The sequence below is a fragment of the Ursus arctos genome, unplaced genomic scaffold (assembly GCF_023065955.2).
Source record: "Ursus arctos isolate Adak ecotype North America unplaced genomic scaffold, UrsArc2.0 scaffold_28, whole genome shotgun sequence".
In the NCBI taxonomy this organism is placed as follows: domain Eukaryota; kingdom Metazoa; phylum Chordata; class Mammalia; order Carnivora; family Ursidae; genus Ursus; species Ursus arctos.
In genome coordinates this window covers 20,828,686-20,846,718 of record NW_026622963.1, presented here as the reverse complement: position 1 = coordinate 20,846,718, position 18,033 = coordinate 20,828,686, and the positions used below count along the sequence as shown (strand labels likewise).

General features: G+C 49.9%; 1 protein-coding gene across 3 annotated transcripts in view; it reads left to right on the top strand.

The window, feature by feature from the left end:
- The first annotated feature begins 1,065 nt into the window (after positions 1-1,065).
- Positions 1,066-18,033, top strand: part of LRRK1 (leucine rich repeat kinase 1) — a 121,284-nt gene continuing 104,316 nt past the window's right edge. The window contains exons 1-2 of one of the 3 annotated variants that reach the window (XM_026510343.4): positions 1,066-1,148; positions 6,132-6,345. In XM_026510343.4, coding sequence (XP_026366128.3) covers positions 6,249-6,345 — 97 coding nt within the window. In that variant the 5' untranslated portion in view covers positions 1,066-1,148; positions 6,132-6,248. Of the gene's footprint in view, positions 1,149-1,288; positions 1,503-6,131; positions 6,346-18,033 lie in introns of those variants that run through there. The other 2 variants (XM_057303653.1, XM_026510342.4) reach the window with 2 other exon arrangements.

The following is an 18,033-nucleotide window of genomic DNA, read 5'->3' as shown; positions in this document are numbered from 1 at the left end:
TGCCCGGTGGTGCCCTTGCCAAGGGGCCCCTGCTCAGAGTGCCCGCGAGGTGGTGCGGGGCTCGTGCGGGGACCCTGCGTCTGCCGGGCCTTTGTGAAATGGCAGTGAGGGTGGTGGGGATTTGTCTCCGTCTTGCGCTAAATCCTGGGAATATTCCAGTCGTAACATGACATGAGAAGAGTCTAGGGCGCGGGTCCTGCTGGGCTGCAGAACCGTCTGCTTTTTTCTGAGCAGGCTTCTCTTTCTGGGGAGCCAAATCGGATGGCTGCCCGCGGCATGGACGTGTGTCTCTATGATCTGCCTTCGGATAATGGCCTCAGTGGTGTGATGAACATACTTACATTAAGTCGAAACATAATAAATTGCCAACATTCCACCCTGTCTTATCTACTCCGCCGCCCAAAACACCCCACAATTTAAAATGATTCACCAAATAATGACATCTTTGCATATATATATATATATATATATCCATAATTAAATAAATTCATGTGGCGGGAGGGGCACAGTTTGCAAAATATGAAAGTTTTAAAAATATCTATTTCTATACTGCCCTATATGGAATTGTTCATAAATGAATATTCCCTGCCTTTTAAACATTTACTGCGAGTCTACGCCTAATGCAAGTCAGCGGTTAATCGTTGTATTTTGCCCCCGAGCAGAGCCCAGGGACAGTGAGAGCTGGGCTGAGCTGAGAACCGACCAATCTTGTCGCTGCGCCTGCCCCGCGAGGAGAGAGCAGGGTACCCAAACCTGGAGGAGACCTCGCGCTACAACGGCTCGCGGGCCCCATCGTCTCCAGGGCAGGAGCGGTGCATCTGGGCACCTCCGGGAAACTGTGGCGGGCCACCACAGGGACCCCCCGCCCCGTGCCCTTCGCGGGCCCGAGCAGCAGCGGCCGACCCTCGCCTTGCCCGCTCTCCGCGCCGCCCGCCCCGCCGCCCGGCCGCCCGCCCGCCCGCGGGCCGCAGGATTGAGGAAGTGCGTCTGGGCCCGGCCCGGCCCCGGCGCGCGCGGCCGAAGGCGCAGGGGGCGGAGGGCAGGGGGACGGCCAGGCCCCCGCCCGCCGGCGTCCGCCCCGCCCGACCCCGCGCGCCCAGCCCCGCGTCCCCGGCGCCCCGGGCCCTGCCCCGCCGCCGCCGCCGCAGGTAAGCGCCCGTCCGGGGGCCTGGCTGCCTCCCGCGGCGTCTCGGGGAGCCCCAGGCCCCCGCAGCCCAGGCCCGGGCTCCGGGCGGCCGCGTGCTCCGCCCAGGTGGCCCTTGCCCGGGGGCGGGGGGACACCGGGGGCGCGGGCGACCCCCGTCTCGCGGCCCCGCGGCCTCCCCGGCCCGCGGAGTCGGGGAGGGAGCGGGGCCCCGGAGGGCCACCCTGAAACCCCGCGCGGGCGGCGGGCGGGGCCGGGGTAGCAGGGGCAAAAAAACAAAAGTCGGGAAGATACACCAGGGCGTCTACAGGTTTCCCTCAGCTCGGCGCCGGACGAGTGTGAGCGCGCCAGTGTGCGGGTGAGTGTGAGTGCGTGTGTGCCCGGGAGGCACTGCCCGGGATCTCTGGCCGCCGGGGCGGGGAGGGGACTGCTTCTGCGGGGTCGCCGAGCGTGCCTGCACCCCCCACCCCCTCACCCCTGCACCCCCGGAACGCCTGGGCCGGGCTTCTGCCCACTGCCCGCGGCTCTGGCCAGGTCCCGGTAAAACCCGCCATCTCTGCCACCTTGCCTGGAAGGGGTGCAGAGATGAGTGAGGTCCGCGACGGGGCAAGGAGGGGAGCCTGGGAAGGCTGGAGGCCGGAGGGAGATGGTGAGGGAGATGGTGAGGGAGAATGTGGGGACCTCTGGGCCGCCCAGCCTGTCCTTGCACAGTTGGAGGCCAGGAAGTTTTCTCCCCAAACACATCAGCAGGAGTCAGAGAGGTAGAGAAAACAGGAGCCTGTGGTTAAGTTTTTGGCAAGGCTCTCTCTGAATACATTCTTTTTAGAGTTTGCCAGCCACTCAACGTTGTAACAGAGTACCCAGACCTTAAAGGGACAACTAGAATAGGCACGATTTTGGAAAACGTTAACATTAAATGCCTTGTCATATGACTAATTATTTTTGCTCCTGTCCCCGAAGAATAAAAAAATGAAGTTAAAAACCTACAAACCTCACACCTGACTTGTCCCTAAAGGAGGTATTGGGGTCAGCCAAACGTTCTCTCCCCCAAGCTTCCACATCTCAGGGAATAGGCCCATAGTCAACTCAGTTGCTCAGTTGCTGGGAATTTTCCTCTATGCCATACCCTTATTCCTTGAATTCAGTCTGTTAGCAAGTTCTTTTGGGCTTACCTGTGTGTCTGGGTCCAAGCCCTTCTTTCTCACAGTCTCCATCCTAGTCCAAGGTACGAGCATCCATTTCCGGTATGATTACAATCCTCCTCTCTCCAATTGTTTGACAGCCAGAGGGATTTTTTTTTAATAGGTAAATCAGAATGTGTCAGTCCTCTGCTTAGAACCCTGCAATAATTTCTCCTTGTGATTGGCATGGAATCCAGGACATCTCCTTCCCTCAGTTGATCCGGAATCCAGTATCATCAGCCACCTGGCCGTTGCCCAGGCCAGCCCACCCCACACACCCCCCAGCCACCGTGGCCCGTCTCCCTCTCCAGCACATGGTCTCTGCAGTGTTGACCCCTGATTCTTCACACGGCCAGCCACCCTCCTCTAAGCCCAGCCTCTTTCTCACATCCCTCGCTCACTGTCCTTCTGGAATCTCCACTGGTATTATGGTCCCTCTGCATGTATTTGCTCTCTCCTTTAATTGCCTGACAGTCTCGACTGGAGCTCCAGGGTCAGAGACCATTCCTAGGCACCGGCATTGCTCACTGCTCTATCATCACTCCCAGAACTGTCTAAGAGGTGCCCAGGACACACTGGCACAGGGATCGAATGGCTAATGGACAGTCTTAACTTGTTTGTGGTTTCAGACTCATGAAGGGGCTTCTGTTCCCAAACCCTTGGGTGTTCATCTGGGATTGAGACCTACACATTTCTCTGGTCTACAACTTCTCGATATTCTGATGTCCATGAATCCATTACACACATTTTGTAGACAAGCCAGAAACTGATCAGGGGAGGCTAGTAATGCCAAAGGGATATGGAGGACTATGGACCAACCATCTCTACTGTGCTTTTCATTCAAAAAATTACTGGATAATATGAGCGTTGCTAACATGCTTCATTTGCAAGCGTCTTCCACCTCTTTGGTACTGGCAATCCTTTACGAGCCTCCTGAAAAGAGCAGGTCCTGGGTCTCCTATATTTCTCCTCTGTCAGAAACTTGGTAGCAAGCAGTTACCTAACTGCCTTCTCCAGCAGCTGTAAGTTTCATGAACTCAGGGGGTTCACTCCTCATAGAAAGGGCCCAATAAAAACATTTGCCGAATGAATGTCAGGTTCCCCTTTTTTCTTTTTTAATTAAGTATTCAGGTTTATTCATTTAATGCAGGTATAAAGAGTTGGCAAATGAAAAATTGGTGAGGTTTAAAAGGTATTAAAATAATTGTGACAGAAAACCTCTTGGAGCCCTCTTAAGGCTGTATACTCCATAATGAAAACATGACATGTAACTTACAACCATGATTTGCTGCATTGGTCTGAACCCAAAAGAAGCAGGAAGAAGCAAAGATCCGTTTGAGGGCAAAGATTAAGCAAAAGTTGAGTTACCTCATTTTAAAACTTCTACCTTAGAGGCTAAGCCAACATACAAATTACAATTGAAAAACTGTTCCAGTCGTAAAATCCTCCATCAGTAAAGAGATTTTCAAAAGGAAACTGAAAATAAAAAGGGGAACAAAATGTGCTGGGCAAGGGTTGGCCTAAAATATTTTAAAGATTTTTTTTTTTTTACTTAAAAGCATTCTATGGTAAGACAGTTCTGTTTTCAGAAGGAACATCTACTAGCATTTGGATTTTTTTAAGGTGTCGTTGGGTGAATGTGGTAGCTGATTTTCAGAGGTGTTTGAAAGCAGATGGCCACCGTGCTCCTTGGTTTCTGAACGTGACTGTAGGATTTGGAGCCTCTAGTTTAAAACAGAGATGGTTTTGCTGCTGCTCCGTGTTCTTGTCTCAAGTTGGTTTTCCTAACCAGGTTTTACAATTAGGAAAGCTTTGATGGTCTCCTAAATTCTGTCCAGATTGATCATTCCTCCTTGGATTTTTTCAGGCTCCCAAACTCCAAGCACCGGTTTTTCTATGTGTGGTTTGCTGAAACCTCTCATCTTCAGTTCAGAAAGGTGGCGGGTTATAATGGACATGGCCTCTGGGGGAGGGGTTTCCTAGCTCCTTGACCTCCCCCTGCCTGTAGGAGTACAGCCCAGCTGGGCCTGATTTCCAGCATCTAAGATGAAAAAGCTCCAGTGCTCTCCCAGCTTGATTCTGTAGCTTGCTCAGTGCCCACACTGTTCAGGGCACTGGGGAGACAGTGTGTCTGCCCTCCAGCATTGATACTCTGAGCTTGTTAATCAGACGGTCTCCCTGCTAGTACCGTAGGTGAGAACCCCCTCTGGCCCTGTTGTAGAAAATGACTGCGGAAAATTTACCTTATTTAAAATCACACAGCAACCCTGTGAGGTCTCCTGGGCGAGGGGGTGTATGTCTATTTTTAACAGATGGGAAAACTGAGACACACGTAAATTTCAGCTTGAGGTCGCACTGCTGACATGTGACAGAGTCAGTCCAAGCCTTTGATGTCCAGACTGTGCTTTTTTCCTTTCCATATTGTCTTGGGCATGATTTACAGGACCTTGATTTTTTTTTTTTTTTTTTGACTACGCTCTATCACTCTCCATTTTAGTTATCTGTCTCAGAGGGTAGTTGCTCATGACCCTGTACTTATGTATAGTAAAGACTCTATGCAAACACTAATAGAAACACATGACTTCCACAAAGTAATCCCTTCCCATTGTGCGATTTATCCCACGCCAGACCTAAGCTGGACCTGGCTCTTGCCCTCAAGGCAGTTCTGGAAGTTAATCGTCATAGCAGGATGGACACCTGTGTTGGGGGACCCCCACCCCCACCCCAGGCTCGATGGGAGCCCAGCATAAGAGAGCAACACCCTGGTTCAGCAGTTATCACAGCCTTGTTAGTTGGGGAGATAAATCTTAATCTAACTGAGAGTTTCTCCAGATAATTGGAACTGTTTGGGCCGGATAATTCTCTGTTGTGGGTGGCTGCTCTGTGTATCGTAGGATGTTCAGTAATGAACCTGACCTCTATCTGCTAGATGCCTCTAACACCCCAGACCCCAAGTTGTGACAACCAAAAATGCCTTCAGCCATGGCCAGATGTCCCCAGGCAGGCAGAATGTGTGGGGCTCCTTTCGGTTATCCCCCAGGGCTCAGACGGACTTGTCTTCATAACCAATACCAATGCCTTCCAGACCCCTTCTCTTCGAAGTCGTTGCTTGCTTGCCTCTTGGTGATTATATGCTTGCCTCTGGGCTTCGGCAAGAGTTCCTTCTGGGCAAAGGGAAGGCCTTGTATTGTGATCGGTTGTTAAGTGTGTCTGCCCCACCCTAACTTGGAGTGTGAGCCTCTAAAAACAGAAACCTCATTTAGTTTTGGTGTCGCTGGGCAATTGACAACGCTTATGTGTTGATCGAACAATGACTGAACCCTTTACCTGTGGGTGTCTGCAATTGTTGGGGTTTCTTCAAGATTGGTGTTTTTGCTTTTGTTTTAGAGAGACAGAGAGAAAGAGAGCACACTCGAGGAGGAGGGGCGGAGGGAGAGGAAAAGAGAGAATTTTAAGCAGGCTCCATATCCACCACAGAGCCCAATGTGGGGCTCAATCTTACAACCCTGAGATCATGACCTGAGCCAAAGTCAAGAGTTCGACACTTAACTGACTGAGCCACCCAGGTGCCCTTTGAGACTGGTTTTTAAGTAGACATGATCCGTCGGGTGCAAGGTGGGGCGGGGAGGCTCCTTCCTCCCCCTGCCCCCACCTGACTGGGTGTGGCCAGACAGATGGGATGTGAGGAGGAACGTTGCAAAGGAGAAGGATACCAAGGGGCAATATTTAAATAGTGCAGGGGTACAGGAAGGGACTTGACAATTAAGAAAAAAACTTTCTGATTTTATGCTATTTTTCACCACCAGGACGAGACAGCTTTCTGCTCAGCCATGACTGTGTCTGTGCCTTAGTCTATCCTCTGGCAGCGGGGGCGGCGGTGACCCTGGCCAGGCCTGACTTGGAGAGCAGCCACCCAAGAGCCGATGGCTGGCATGTCTCGGCGACCGCCCAGCATGTACTGGTGTGTGGGGCCAGAGGGCTCAGCTGTGTGTCCGGAACGTGCCATGGAGACCTGTAATGGTAAGAGCGGGGTTGGCCTGGCACGCGGGGCCTCACCTGCCGTTCGCGTCCTCTGGGGGGGTGGTCCAGAACAAGGGGTTTTCGACCAAAGGTTAAAAATGCCAACTACTGGTGAACGTCTCATTATAAAGTATATCTCGGGATTCTCGCTTAAAGTCTAAACATTGAGGGGCTGTTGGGACAAAATTTATTATGGAGTCAAAGGTCTTAAGAATCAGGGCATTACTTCATGTTGGATAAGAAGGTTTTTTAAGGGGGATTTAGTTTTGTTTTCTTATGATAAAAATAATACATGTTTGTTAAAGAAAAATTGAAAAAATGAAAAAAAAAGAGAGAGAGAGAGAGAAGTAGGGGGGAAAAATTGCCAGTCCCACTGCCCTGAACACAAGCATTGCTAATAACTTGGTCTGTTCTCATCCAGTCTGCTTCTCTGGGCTTCAGGGATTTTATTTTAATTTCATAGTATGTACAGTTTAGTATCCTACTTTTTTCTCCTAACTTTGCCAGTCACCCAGCTCACACAATCTAGTAAAACATCATGTGGGGAACACTGTATACAACGATCGACCTAGTCCTTACTCCCCTGCGGGGTGTGTGGGAATATTCTGGTTGCTTCTAGTCACTGACTCTTACCAAAAGCATCCCATTCCCATCTTTTTCTACATGGTTTTGAGACTATTTCCATAAAATAGATTTATGGACGTGGGATAATTCGGTTTGAACGCTTTTAAGCCTCTTTCTTTGTATTGCCAGATTTCCGCTAGAGTTGTCCCACTTTTAACACTATTAACACAAGTTAAGAGGGTGGCATTGACCCTGTTGTTAACAATAAATATTTGTTAAGCCCTGAGTGCACACCAGGCACTGGATTCGGTGCTTTAGGAAATCATCTCATTTAATCCTCGCAACGACCTAGAAAATGGTCATTTATTCCCAGTTCATAGCTGAGGAACTTGAACGTAATAGACGTATAGATACCCGGTGAAGGTCGACAATTTGTAAATGGCAGAACTGCTATTTGAACCCTGTCTTCACTCTAGAATTCTCGCCCATAAAGTCTAGGCCATCGTGTGAGGTTTGAGAGGGCCCGTATGTTGGGTTTGACAGGGCCAGGGTGTTTGCGCCGTCCATGAAGTTAGCGAGGCAGTGTTGTACCCGGCTCCCCAGACACTTTGTTCAGGAACTTGAGTGTCTCTCCCCATTGAAAATGCCCCAAAGCTAACTAAGGTGATGTTTCTGGAAGATTGCTTTGCACATAAATCAAATTATGAAATGGGAAAAGAATTTGTTTCTTGACATTGCCCAGCACTAAATGTACTCAGGACGTTAGACTTGCGTTTTTGGAAAAGTTACTTGTCTCTTAACAGACATATGTCTTTTTTCCGTAACTCGTTAGAAAGCCCTTGCCTCGTTAGCATGAGATCAAGGTGACCTGTGGTGGAACACGATATGCGAGTTTTGAATAGTGCTTCTACTTTCCAGTGTTTTCCAGCTCCTTTATTCCATCTGTCTTTCCTCTTAATGATCCTGAGGAATGAGGGTGGGGTGGCAATGTTGGGGCTTACGGGGTGGGTGACTGTGTCAGCTGAAAAAGCCTCAGAGGGGATCTGCCCCATCCCCTTCCTGGCCAAGAGTTGGTGATCTAAATTAGTAGGTCTCCCCCCTCACCCCCAGAAACACTGGGGGTGTCTAAACTACCAATGCCCAGGTACCCCCCACTAGATTCACTGGAGCAGCATTTTGGGGAGAAGGGCAGGCATGGGCATTTTAAAAAACTTTTCCACCCCCTTCCCATGACTCTAATGTGCAGGTGGGGCTGACAATCAACTGGTCTAAAATGTTTGGGTTCCGTAGAACAGAACTTCTCAAATTGCAATATATACTCGAGTACCCTGGGGATCTTGGTGAAATGCAGATTCTCACTGTGTAGGTCCGGGGGCACGGAGAGTCCGTGTTTCTGATAGGCTCCCAGGTCATGCTGATGTTCTGGTCTACCCACGGAGCTGCAAGCCTGAGATGATGCCTTTCTGAGGGGCCCAGGGATCCCCACTGAGTCTTCCAGATCCTAGGGACCTGGACCAATGGACACTGAACAGACCTGGAACAGACCTGGAACCAGCCCTGCCTCCAGGCCTGAGACAGGACAGATAACTAGAAAATGTTCATATGCATTGGGAGGCCAAGCATTGACATGCCCCATTTCTTTTCCTTTCGAGATCTGTCTGGACTTTACCCTGCTCCTATAGTAGGTTCCCCACCAGGTTGGAAGAAGCAGACTCAGAAATGTCTTTTCTGCTGCAGGGGCCTCTTTCCCCGGTGGAATCTCAGGACTTCCCACCACCCTGTTCTGAGTGAACCACAGAACACACACAAGGGTACAGGAGCCTATGGGAGTCATGCTGCCCCCACTGGGGGTTGGAGGGAGGGGGTCCCACAGGAGAGGTGATGCTGGGGGTTGGAGGGAGAGGGTCCCACAGAGGAGGTGATGCCTTGTGAATCCCTGATGCTGAGGGAGGTGTTTAAACCTCACATATAACCCTCACACATAAACAACGGAGTTGAAGAAGATAATAGGAACGTGGCCTGAAATGCACTGGAAAGTTCTGTCCTGAGGCTCAGCTTTACAGAAATTATATTCTCTATCAAGGAATTCTAAGAGTAACTAAGAGTAACTGAATTCTCATGAGGACTCCAGGACGAAGTGCAAATCTATGCCCATACTCCGAGAAGGGCAAGGTGCGGTAGATGGGAGCAGAGCAGCTGAGGGTGGGGATGAAACCTTTCAACACTCCTTTCCTGCTGGCAGTGGGCTGTTTATTTGGTGGCCATGTATCAGGCCCCTCCTGGCCTCCTGCAGCCCCCCCCCACATGTGCATACCCTGACAGCAGTGGAAGAATGAGGGCAGAGGAGGACCCGCCCTTCCTGCCTGTCTCCTCCACGGGAGAATGGCATCACCATGGGGACCTCCGCGGGACCTTGCAGGCACTGAGAATGTTCCATCTGTTACCTCTGGCTCTGGGTTAAGGAGCCACTACTAACTGCATGTTAGCTAGAGCAATGGACATTAGTGCTAATGACAACCCCCCTGCCCGCCCCCCCCGCAACATACCAGGTGGCCAAGGCCCAGGATGGCATGCTGTTGCCCTTAGCCAAAGCAAGTCACGTGGAGAGCCCAAAGGAAGAGCTCCATCCACGAGGAGGCCCTGGCCAGGCTGTGGATGCAGACAGAGGGGAAGGATTGGTGCCTGTCATTCCATCTGCCATGGTGGGAGTTGGTGGGCTTCAATCCTTTGAAAAATATAATGTATCGTATTTAGATATTATTGTTTATTTGTTCAAGCTGCCAGCACGAATTCCCACCTGGAGCCCATGTACCCATTAACAGCGGAGTTGCTTTGATGGGCAGTCGTGAGGGGTGGGAGTGGGGAATCCCACCTGCTGGCCTTCTTCACCTCGACCCCAAAGCTCTGCAGGCCCAATTTTAAAAACATCCCATGTTTGGATTGTATTTTCACAAAATACACATCTACACACCAAGACCACAGCCTGGGGGCAGGGGACATTCAGAGGGTGACACAGTCCCGTGGAGCTTACAGCCACTGCTCTTTGCTCATCTGTAGGGCTTATGTTTTCTGCACTGAGCATGTGTTCCTTTTTTTGTTTTGTTTTGTTTTGCATTACATTTGCAACCGGAAGAATAACACTGCAATTTATTTTTAAAAGTGTTGCCTCTTTAAATACTGATGTTTTGTGATTATGATCTAACTGGCACACCTCACTTTTAAGGCCAACGTTGCTCCGACTGGCCTCTTTCCTCCTTGTTTCTTTCTGGAACCAATGGAGGAATATTTGACCCCATGAGCCTGAAGGTGCACCCATCATCCAGGCTGTGTCCCCAGCAGATGAGCCAGATTTGTTCTGCTCACCTTCTCCCCAGACCTCCCGGGATCCCGGGGAGCCCTGCTTCCCACCCCATCCACCCACCGCACCCCAGGGAAGCTTAGCACACACCCAACTCCCAGCGCCACTCCCAGCGCCACTGAAGGAAAAGTGACTGCCAGAAAGCAAACTGATAAGACTCAAATTATAGTCAACGGTAAAGCAGCTCTCTCACTTTTAGAAGCGCTCTCTTGTTAAAAATGTTTGGAAGACCACATGCTTTGGAAACGACAAAGTTATTACTAGGCTTCCAAACATAGTTTAGAAAAAGATCCAGCCGTTAATGAAAATCAGAGAAGGACTTATGTTTTACTTTGGGGTTTGGGGTGATAACATTTTGTTTGTGTACGGAAGTGTCCTCGGTGTGTTTCTCGCGCCCATACCTGTTTTGATCGTATCACTCACCTTGTGCGTGCCTAGAATGGCTAGCCCTTCCAAAGCCCATGAGGGTGCGAGTTGCCGAGTGGGGCCAAGGGGTCTGTGAGTGCCTGTCCTGTGTTCGTGCGGCAGTCATGTCCCAGAAAGGCACATTGCAACCGTATCGGCACCGTCAGCAGTCAGCTGGCCCGTGGTGCAAGAGGAACGTTTAGAAAGCCTGGATGAGTGGAGAGCGTGAGTTGATGGAACGAGGGTCAGTGAGATACTGGGCTGGGGCTGCGGGGCATTCTGTGTGAACAAACACACCATGACACATTCTTCGGCGTCTGACACTCCTCAGAGTGGAAAAACCTGTCTTACGAGCTGAGGTGAGGCTCCCTAGAAAGTGGAAAGGTGAACAAACTTCTAGATAATTCAGGCCAAGAACTCTTGGCGAGTCTCTTCCGGAGGCTGAGGGGTGCTTGGGGAGACGTCACGTCACCGAGGGGGGCTCAGGTACCCACTGCTCTGTGAGCAGCCCTGACTTCAGCTGCCTGCCTCTCAGAGCACTGTCCTCCCCTGAACCAGCACGGACCAAAGAAGGACAAGGAACATTCCAGAAGGTCTTCAAATCCCAGGTTTTTACTTAGCTACATTCAGTGTCCTTCTCTTTTTCTTTTCGCTTTTTTCAAATCTGTATCAAAAATAACTTCCCAAGAGCCAAGTGGTTTGCTCAAGTAGGGGCTCTTCTTGCCTTCCAGAAATAGAACTAGGAAATAGGCTGAAATAGGAAGTGCCCCTGGGGTGGGAGTGCGCTTTCTTGGAGGACGGCTGTAAGAAATCCTGCAGGGGACAGGTCCGCGTTGATGTGGGCCTCTCAGAGCGGAACTGCCAGCCCTCATCTCTAACCTGTTCCTGGAGCTGGTGTCCTGCTCTAGCCTGCTGAGCTGTGTTCACACCATGGGAGTGAGGAGGGTAGACGGGAAGGAGACTGGGGTCCACAGGGCACCCCCCGCTCAGCCTGGCCTCAGACGCAGCCCTGGGCCTTCCAGGGACCGTATCCAGTATCCAGTAAGGAATCCCTTACTGAGGGAGGTCAAGGGAAGAGAGGCCAAGCAGTGACCTTGGGGGTGGGAGAAACGGCTGCGGGCACCCATCCGTGAGGGTAGCAGTGAGCCAGCTGTGCCTCATGCCCATAGAGCCCTGCCTAACTGCGGAAGCTCTGGGCTCGAGGGGGCTATTAACGTTACCCTTAATCTGAGGCTTAGGTCTTCTGATTACTTCTCCAGAATATACTCACTTGCTTCTAGCAATGGGGAACTGACTTCCTCTCAAATAACGCCAGCCTGTCTCTGGGCAACTCTGTTAGGAAGTTTCGGCCGCAAGACCAGTCCTGCCCTCACTGCATCTAGGTCCACCCACCTGGGCTGATAAGACTCCCTTAACCCCCCCCTCCCACCTTTCTTGAAATAACTAAAAGCAGATGCCTTGTCCTCCCTCCCTGCAGATTGCTTTTCAGGCTGAGCAAACCACCCGCTGCCATCAAGAGCAAGCAGCCTTCTACTTGGTTACCGCTGAGCTTTTTTTTTTTTTTTTTTTTTTGCTCCTTGGTCTGTGCAAGGGAAAGAGCTGCCTCCCCCTCCCTCCTTCCAGGCGGGCTCTTGGGAGAATCCGTTCTCGGGGCAAGAGCCTGAAGTTCCCCCAGGCCCTCAGCCCTGACGCACGGCCCAGCTCCCCCTACCGGACATTGGCCTTTACTAGGCTCCCCTTCTGAGGGATGGGCAGGCCAGTCCCACCTGACAGTCTGTGCTCCCTGGGGAGCAGTCCAGGCCCACCTGGCATGCATTCAGTGGCCAAGAGAAGGGCTTTTCTTTCCAGCCCTGCACCTGGGCCCCCATGGAGACACATGTGAGCAGGAAGGGATCTGTGTAGACATCCCCAGGTCCTGGGACAGAAGAACGAGGATTTTCTTCCACCTGTCTGATTTCCTGGTCCACGTGAGTTAGACCTTGAAGCAGCCATATTTAGGGATTTTTATGAAATTCTTTAGTTCTCTGGGAATGGACCCCTCCCTCCTCAGCAATAACCCATAAATCCAAAGTTTAGTATATGAATTTCACATACATTTTCAGGAACCTTGATGAACGAAAATAGGGGGCTTCCAGTATTCCTTCAAAGTCTTCCACCAGCCTGGCCTCCCCTGGGTTCAGTTTGTCTAGATTCCATTTAGACATCTTGTTATTTATTGACATTTGTCATGAAGAAGAAAAGAGAAAAAGACAAAAAACAGAAACATGCATCTCAAGCATCTTGAGCCCATAACCCTGATGTTAGAGAAGAAGTCACACATTAGTTAGAAATGATCTTTTCAACTGTAAACAACTTTTTAGGATTACACTTCGTTTTGCTCATTCTTTCTAGGGTCGTGCTTAAAGCTTTGATCCCATCTGCCCCCCACCCAGGATCCAGTGGCCAGGCATGTCTCCAGGTGTTGGTTTAAAATTGCCGACCTGATCATTTCAAGAGAACCAAGACCCACGAAAACTTAATTTTGGCATCTTGAATTTATCAGAGACTTAGAGATAATTATACACATTCTCATAGAACCTTCACATGATACAGATAAAGCCCCTGTAATCTTTGGCTCCTTCCCGTCCTTTCCAAGTGATCTCTGGTAGCTGAGTGTGTTTCCTAACCAACCTCTCCCTCTACTTGTGCCCATGCACGTGCATACACACGCAGTTCTTTGGTGTGTTTCTGGTTTTACGTGCATGACATTCAATTGTACATATATGTGCAAATTTTTTCCCTTGTCTTGGAGGCTTTTTCACGTGCACCGAATTCAATAGCGTGAATAGAATAATATTAATCCAATCAACCTTCCATTAAAGTGCCTCTAGATGATTCCTACATTTTGCTTCTTACCCTAAGAGTTGATTAGCACTGCCTATGACCCAGAAGAATTGCAGGACCCAAGGAGAAGTACATGAAATGTTATCAAAGTAATACACACCCCTGGTTAAAGCAGCCAGTGATACAGAACAGACCGTAAGGCAACGTGCCAGTGTCAGCTCCCAGAAGGGTCTCTGTTTCCTGTGTCTGATTCTAAGTCTTCAGGTCATCACCATTTCTCTACGTGGAGAATATATGCCTGCACATCTGCTCCATCAGCCGAGCCAGTGTCCGTGGCCTGCCTGCCGTGATGAATGATTTCCTTCCCTTCCATGCCATGTCTCCCAGCTGCTCCATCTGCTGAATTCTGTCAGCGGCGACTCATCTTTGGGTCGCCTTTGCCGTCTTCAGTGATATGCTCCCATCACAGTGACTTGGCCCGGGGGCTCAGTGTCATCCTTGTCCTGTGGGGGGCCAGAGGGTGAGCACCTCTTCCTTCTTTTTACCTCCACCCCCCGTTTCTGGCTCATACTCAGAAGTCCTCACCCCGTATTTATCTGAAGCACATCATCAAGAAAGCTCCTAGCCCAGGGCTTATGCAGGCACATGGGAGGGACTGGGCAGTCCTGAAAGCATGTTCATTTTGCCCCGCCCGGGGTCCCACTTGGAAATCGTCTGCCTTCAGAACGTGAAAGGGTCCACTCTGTTGTCCTCTAATGTGGTTTGGTTCCCACTGCTTTGCGGGTGACCTTTGGGTTTGTTTGGTTTTTTGTTTTCCTCCTTTCTGGAAGCTTTTAGAATCTTCCCTGTATGCTTGGTCTTCTGAAATCTTGGTCTTCATAACACAGAGGGTCCTTTTTCATTCCTGCTGCTTGGCACTGGGTAGGCCAACTGTTTAGGCCTGGAAAATTCCTTGTGTTCTCTTTGATAATATCTTCCTCCCCTGCTTTTTCTCCTTTGGGTTTGGTTTTGTTTGTTTTTCTGGAACTCCTCGTAGTTATGATACATGTTGCTCATCTTTTCTCCCACATTTTCTGATTCTTCTTCTGAAAATTTGAGAGATGTTCTTGACTCATCTTCCATCCCCTCTACTGAACGTTTCATTTCTGCATTCATCTGTGATTTCCAGAAAGTTCTTTCCTTTTCTTGGTCGTTTCTTTCAGAGCATTCTGTTCCTGTGTTATGTCTGAGGTGTCTTCTGGAATTCTCCTGAGGATCGTAATGGGCATTTATTTTATTTTATTTTAATGTCAATCTTATTACCTTCTCAGTTAATTTTTAAGTTGATTTCTTATGTCAAATTTAATAAGATCAATATTTTTTACAGTGGATTCCAGATAAACCAATAATTATATGGTTCAGAGCATTATTAAGGAAATTTGCAGTCGGTTGACTTGATAGGCAGAGCATGTGTATAAATTGCACGGGAAGCAACTTCCTGTGATGCCAAGAGAAGCCAGTAAAATGCTGCCAGAAGAGTATTTTTCCATTGTCCCTTATCACGCAAGTTCTTTTTAATGCCCCATGTTACCTGTGTTTCTTCTGAGGCCTCACTCTCTGTTTGTTTTATTCATTCAGCATGATTTTGTCAACAGTTATCAAGCATTGCTTTGGGTGGACACTGTTCTAGATTCTTAGGACCTAGCAGGAGCGTGGCCCCTGCTCTCATAGGGCTCGTAATTCTAGCAGGAAAAATAGACGACAAAGCAAAGCAAAAATCAGAGAGTGATGCTTGACCAAGAGAGCATTACAGCAAGAGGAGGTGCCTAGGAGGCCCCGGGGGGCTCTTTTTCACTGTTATTGGGTAAGCCCTCTCTGAGGAGGTGACTTGGAATTTCAGTCTGCTCGGTTGACCAGAAGGAGGGAGCCACAGGAAGGCTGGGAAGAAGAGAGTTTTTTAAATATCCTGAAAACGAGATAGGATGATGTGCCCAGCTCTCCTTCCTGTGCCCCTTCATTCACTCCACGTCGTATCAGAGCCTTCTACGGACCGAGCCCTGGGAAAGCAGGAAAATGTCCTCATAATACTTACATTCTGGGGGGAACGCAAGAAATAAATGTGCGCCACCACCAGGAGTGGGAAAGGGGCCACAAAGGAAGTCAGCCAGTGTGCAAGGATGGGGAGTGGTGGGCAGAGGGCAGTCTTTTAGCTCAGAGGTCAGGGAAGGCATCTAGGGAGAGGTGGCATTATTGAAGCAGCATTAGGTGAATGGAGAGAGGAAGCCAGTCCCATAAAGGGCTGGGGAAGGGCTCTCCTGGCAAGGGTACTGCCAAGTGCAAAAGCTGTGACGTGGGCTGAGCTGGGCATGTGTGAGCAGCCCCGAGATGGCCTGTGTGGCGGGAGCAGAGTGCTAGAATGTGGGGCTGGCCAGGTGGGTCTCCGTGGCAGGCCAGGCCAGGGGCTCAGGTTTTATTCTGAGAGTAATTATAGCAGCCCGAGGCGGAGTAGCAGCGAGGTGGGATTTAGGAGCTCGGAGACCCCGGGGACAGGGACGTGGCCCGGGTGGGTGGGGCAGGAGCAGGAAGATGGGGAGGGACCTGGGATCTCCTCGGAAGCAAAAACCATCACGACTTGTTTAGGTGTTTCTTGTTATGTAGCAGACCACGCCAGAACCCACGGGCTCAAAGCAACAATTTATGACTCCCCAGGGTTCTGTGGGCCAGGAGGCTGCAGGGCACCGCGGGGTGGCCCTTCTCGCATCTCTCGCACATCTGACCCCTCAGCGCTCCTCCACGTGCCTTCTCCCTCTCCACGTGCTTTCTCATCACCAAACACCTGCCTCCACTTCCTTCTAGCGCAGCGGGTGGATTGAGGGGAGTTCAGAAGCAGAAGCTCTCAGGGCCTTCTCGAAGCTCAGGCAGGGCACTGTCTCTTCATCACTTCTGCTGCCCCCTGTCGGTCAAAGCAGGCGAAAAGGCCAGTCCGCAAAAAGTGGTGGCCATCTTTAATAAACCACAGAACTTGGTAATGGATTACAGGTGAGGAGTAAAAGAAAGGGGACTCAGATGTAAAACATGACAGGTGTAGCTAGAGCCCCCTCTGGACCTCTCCCTGATCACTGCCCTCCATCAGCCCCCAAAGGTAACCATTCTTTTGAAGATAATTCAAACCCTTTGCCCTATTTTATACCGTTGCTAAATACATAGGTGTCCATAATATGTAGTCTTATTTCTGTCCTGCCAGGTGGGTCCCCTCGGGGCTGCCCCCTGGGTCAGTAGAAATTCCACAACATCTCCTCCGTGGGTTAAGGAAGAGGCTTCACTGAGGAGAAGGAAATCACAAAGCCTGGGTCTGCAAGACGGATCGAGTGTGGTCCCCCGTCTCTCATCCCCTCTTAGGGGAGGCATGCCAGGCCTTCAAAGAGGTGGGTTCCGGTCCTGCGAAGGGTCTAGCACAGACCTCCCCTCTCAGAAGACTAGCCAGTCAATGGCGTGTCTGCTGGCTGTGAATAGAGGACATCTTGGAGCTATGGGATGCCACAATCCCTCAGCCACCTGACTCAAGGGAAACTGAGCTTGGGTGCCAACCCTTCAGCTGAGACAAAGGGGGGCACCTCTCTGCTAGTTCAATGTCCCGCGTGCGGAGTGGGCGTGGGGGGTGGGGTTGGCAACAGACTCATATTTCGGCAGTCCTGCTCCTTTCCAAGCAGTTTAAATATTTAAATATTTAAGATAAGTTTTTTCCGGGCACCTGGGTGGCACAGCGGTTAAGCATCTGCCTTCGGCTCAGGGCATGATCCCGGCGTTCTGGGATCGAGCCCCACATCAGGCTCCTCCGCTGGGAGCCTGCTTCTTCCTCTCCCACTCCCCCTACTTGTGTTCCCTCTCTCGCTGGCTGTCTCTATCTCTGTCAAATAAATAAATAGAATCTTTAAAAAAAAATAAGTTTTTTCCTACTGTGCCCCTCTCTTCGTAACTTGCTTTTTCAGCCCGCCTTAAGTTTGCACAGGATAAGGGCTGTATTTTCCAAGATGCTGGATGAAACCTTTTGCCCATAAAACTATCAAGACCTGGTGCTTTTTTTTAATGGGTTGATGTTTTACCGTCGATTCCACTTCTTTAAAGATTGTGGGTTTATTGAAATGTTGCGTTTCATCTTGAGTTAATTTTGGCAATACATTTTTCTAGATAGGCGTCCATTTAATCTAGATATTCAAGTGTATTAGCATGAAGTTCAGAGCGGCTTTGGAATTTAAAATACATGTTTTAGTTATTTTATTCATTTGTCACAGATAAGTCCTATACTTGATATAAAATTCAGAAGTACAAAAGGGAATATAATGAAAAGTATACCCTCCCACCCTGGGCCCCAGCCTTTCAGTTCCTCTCCCAAAAAGTCAGAGAAAAAAGTACCCCCTCTTGGGTTTTTTCTCCTCAGAAACCACAGGTTTTTGGCCTAGATTTAAAACAGCTGTTATTCTTTTTCGTAAATCTTTAGCTTAGGCAGAATTTTGAAATGTTATGTTTTTATCGTAGTTATTTTTCATCTTCTATATTAT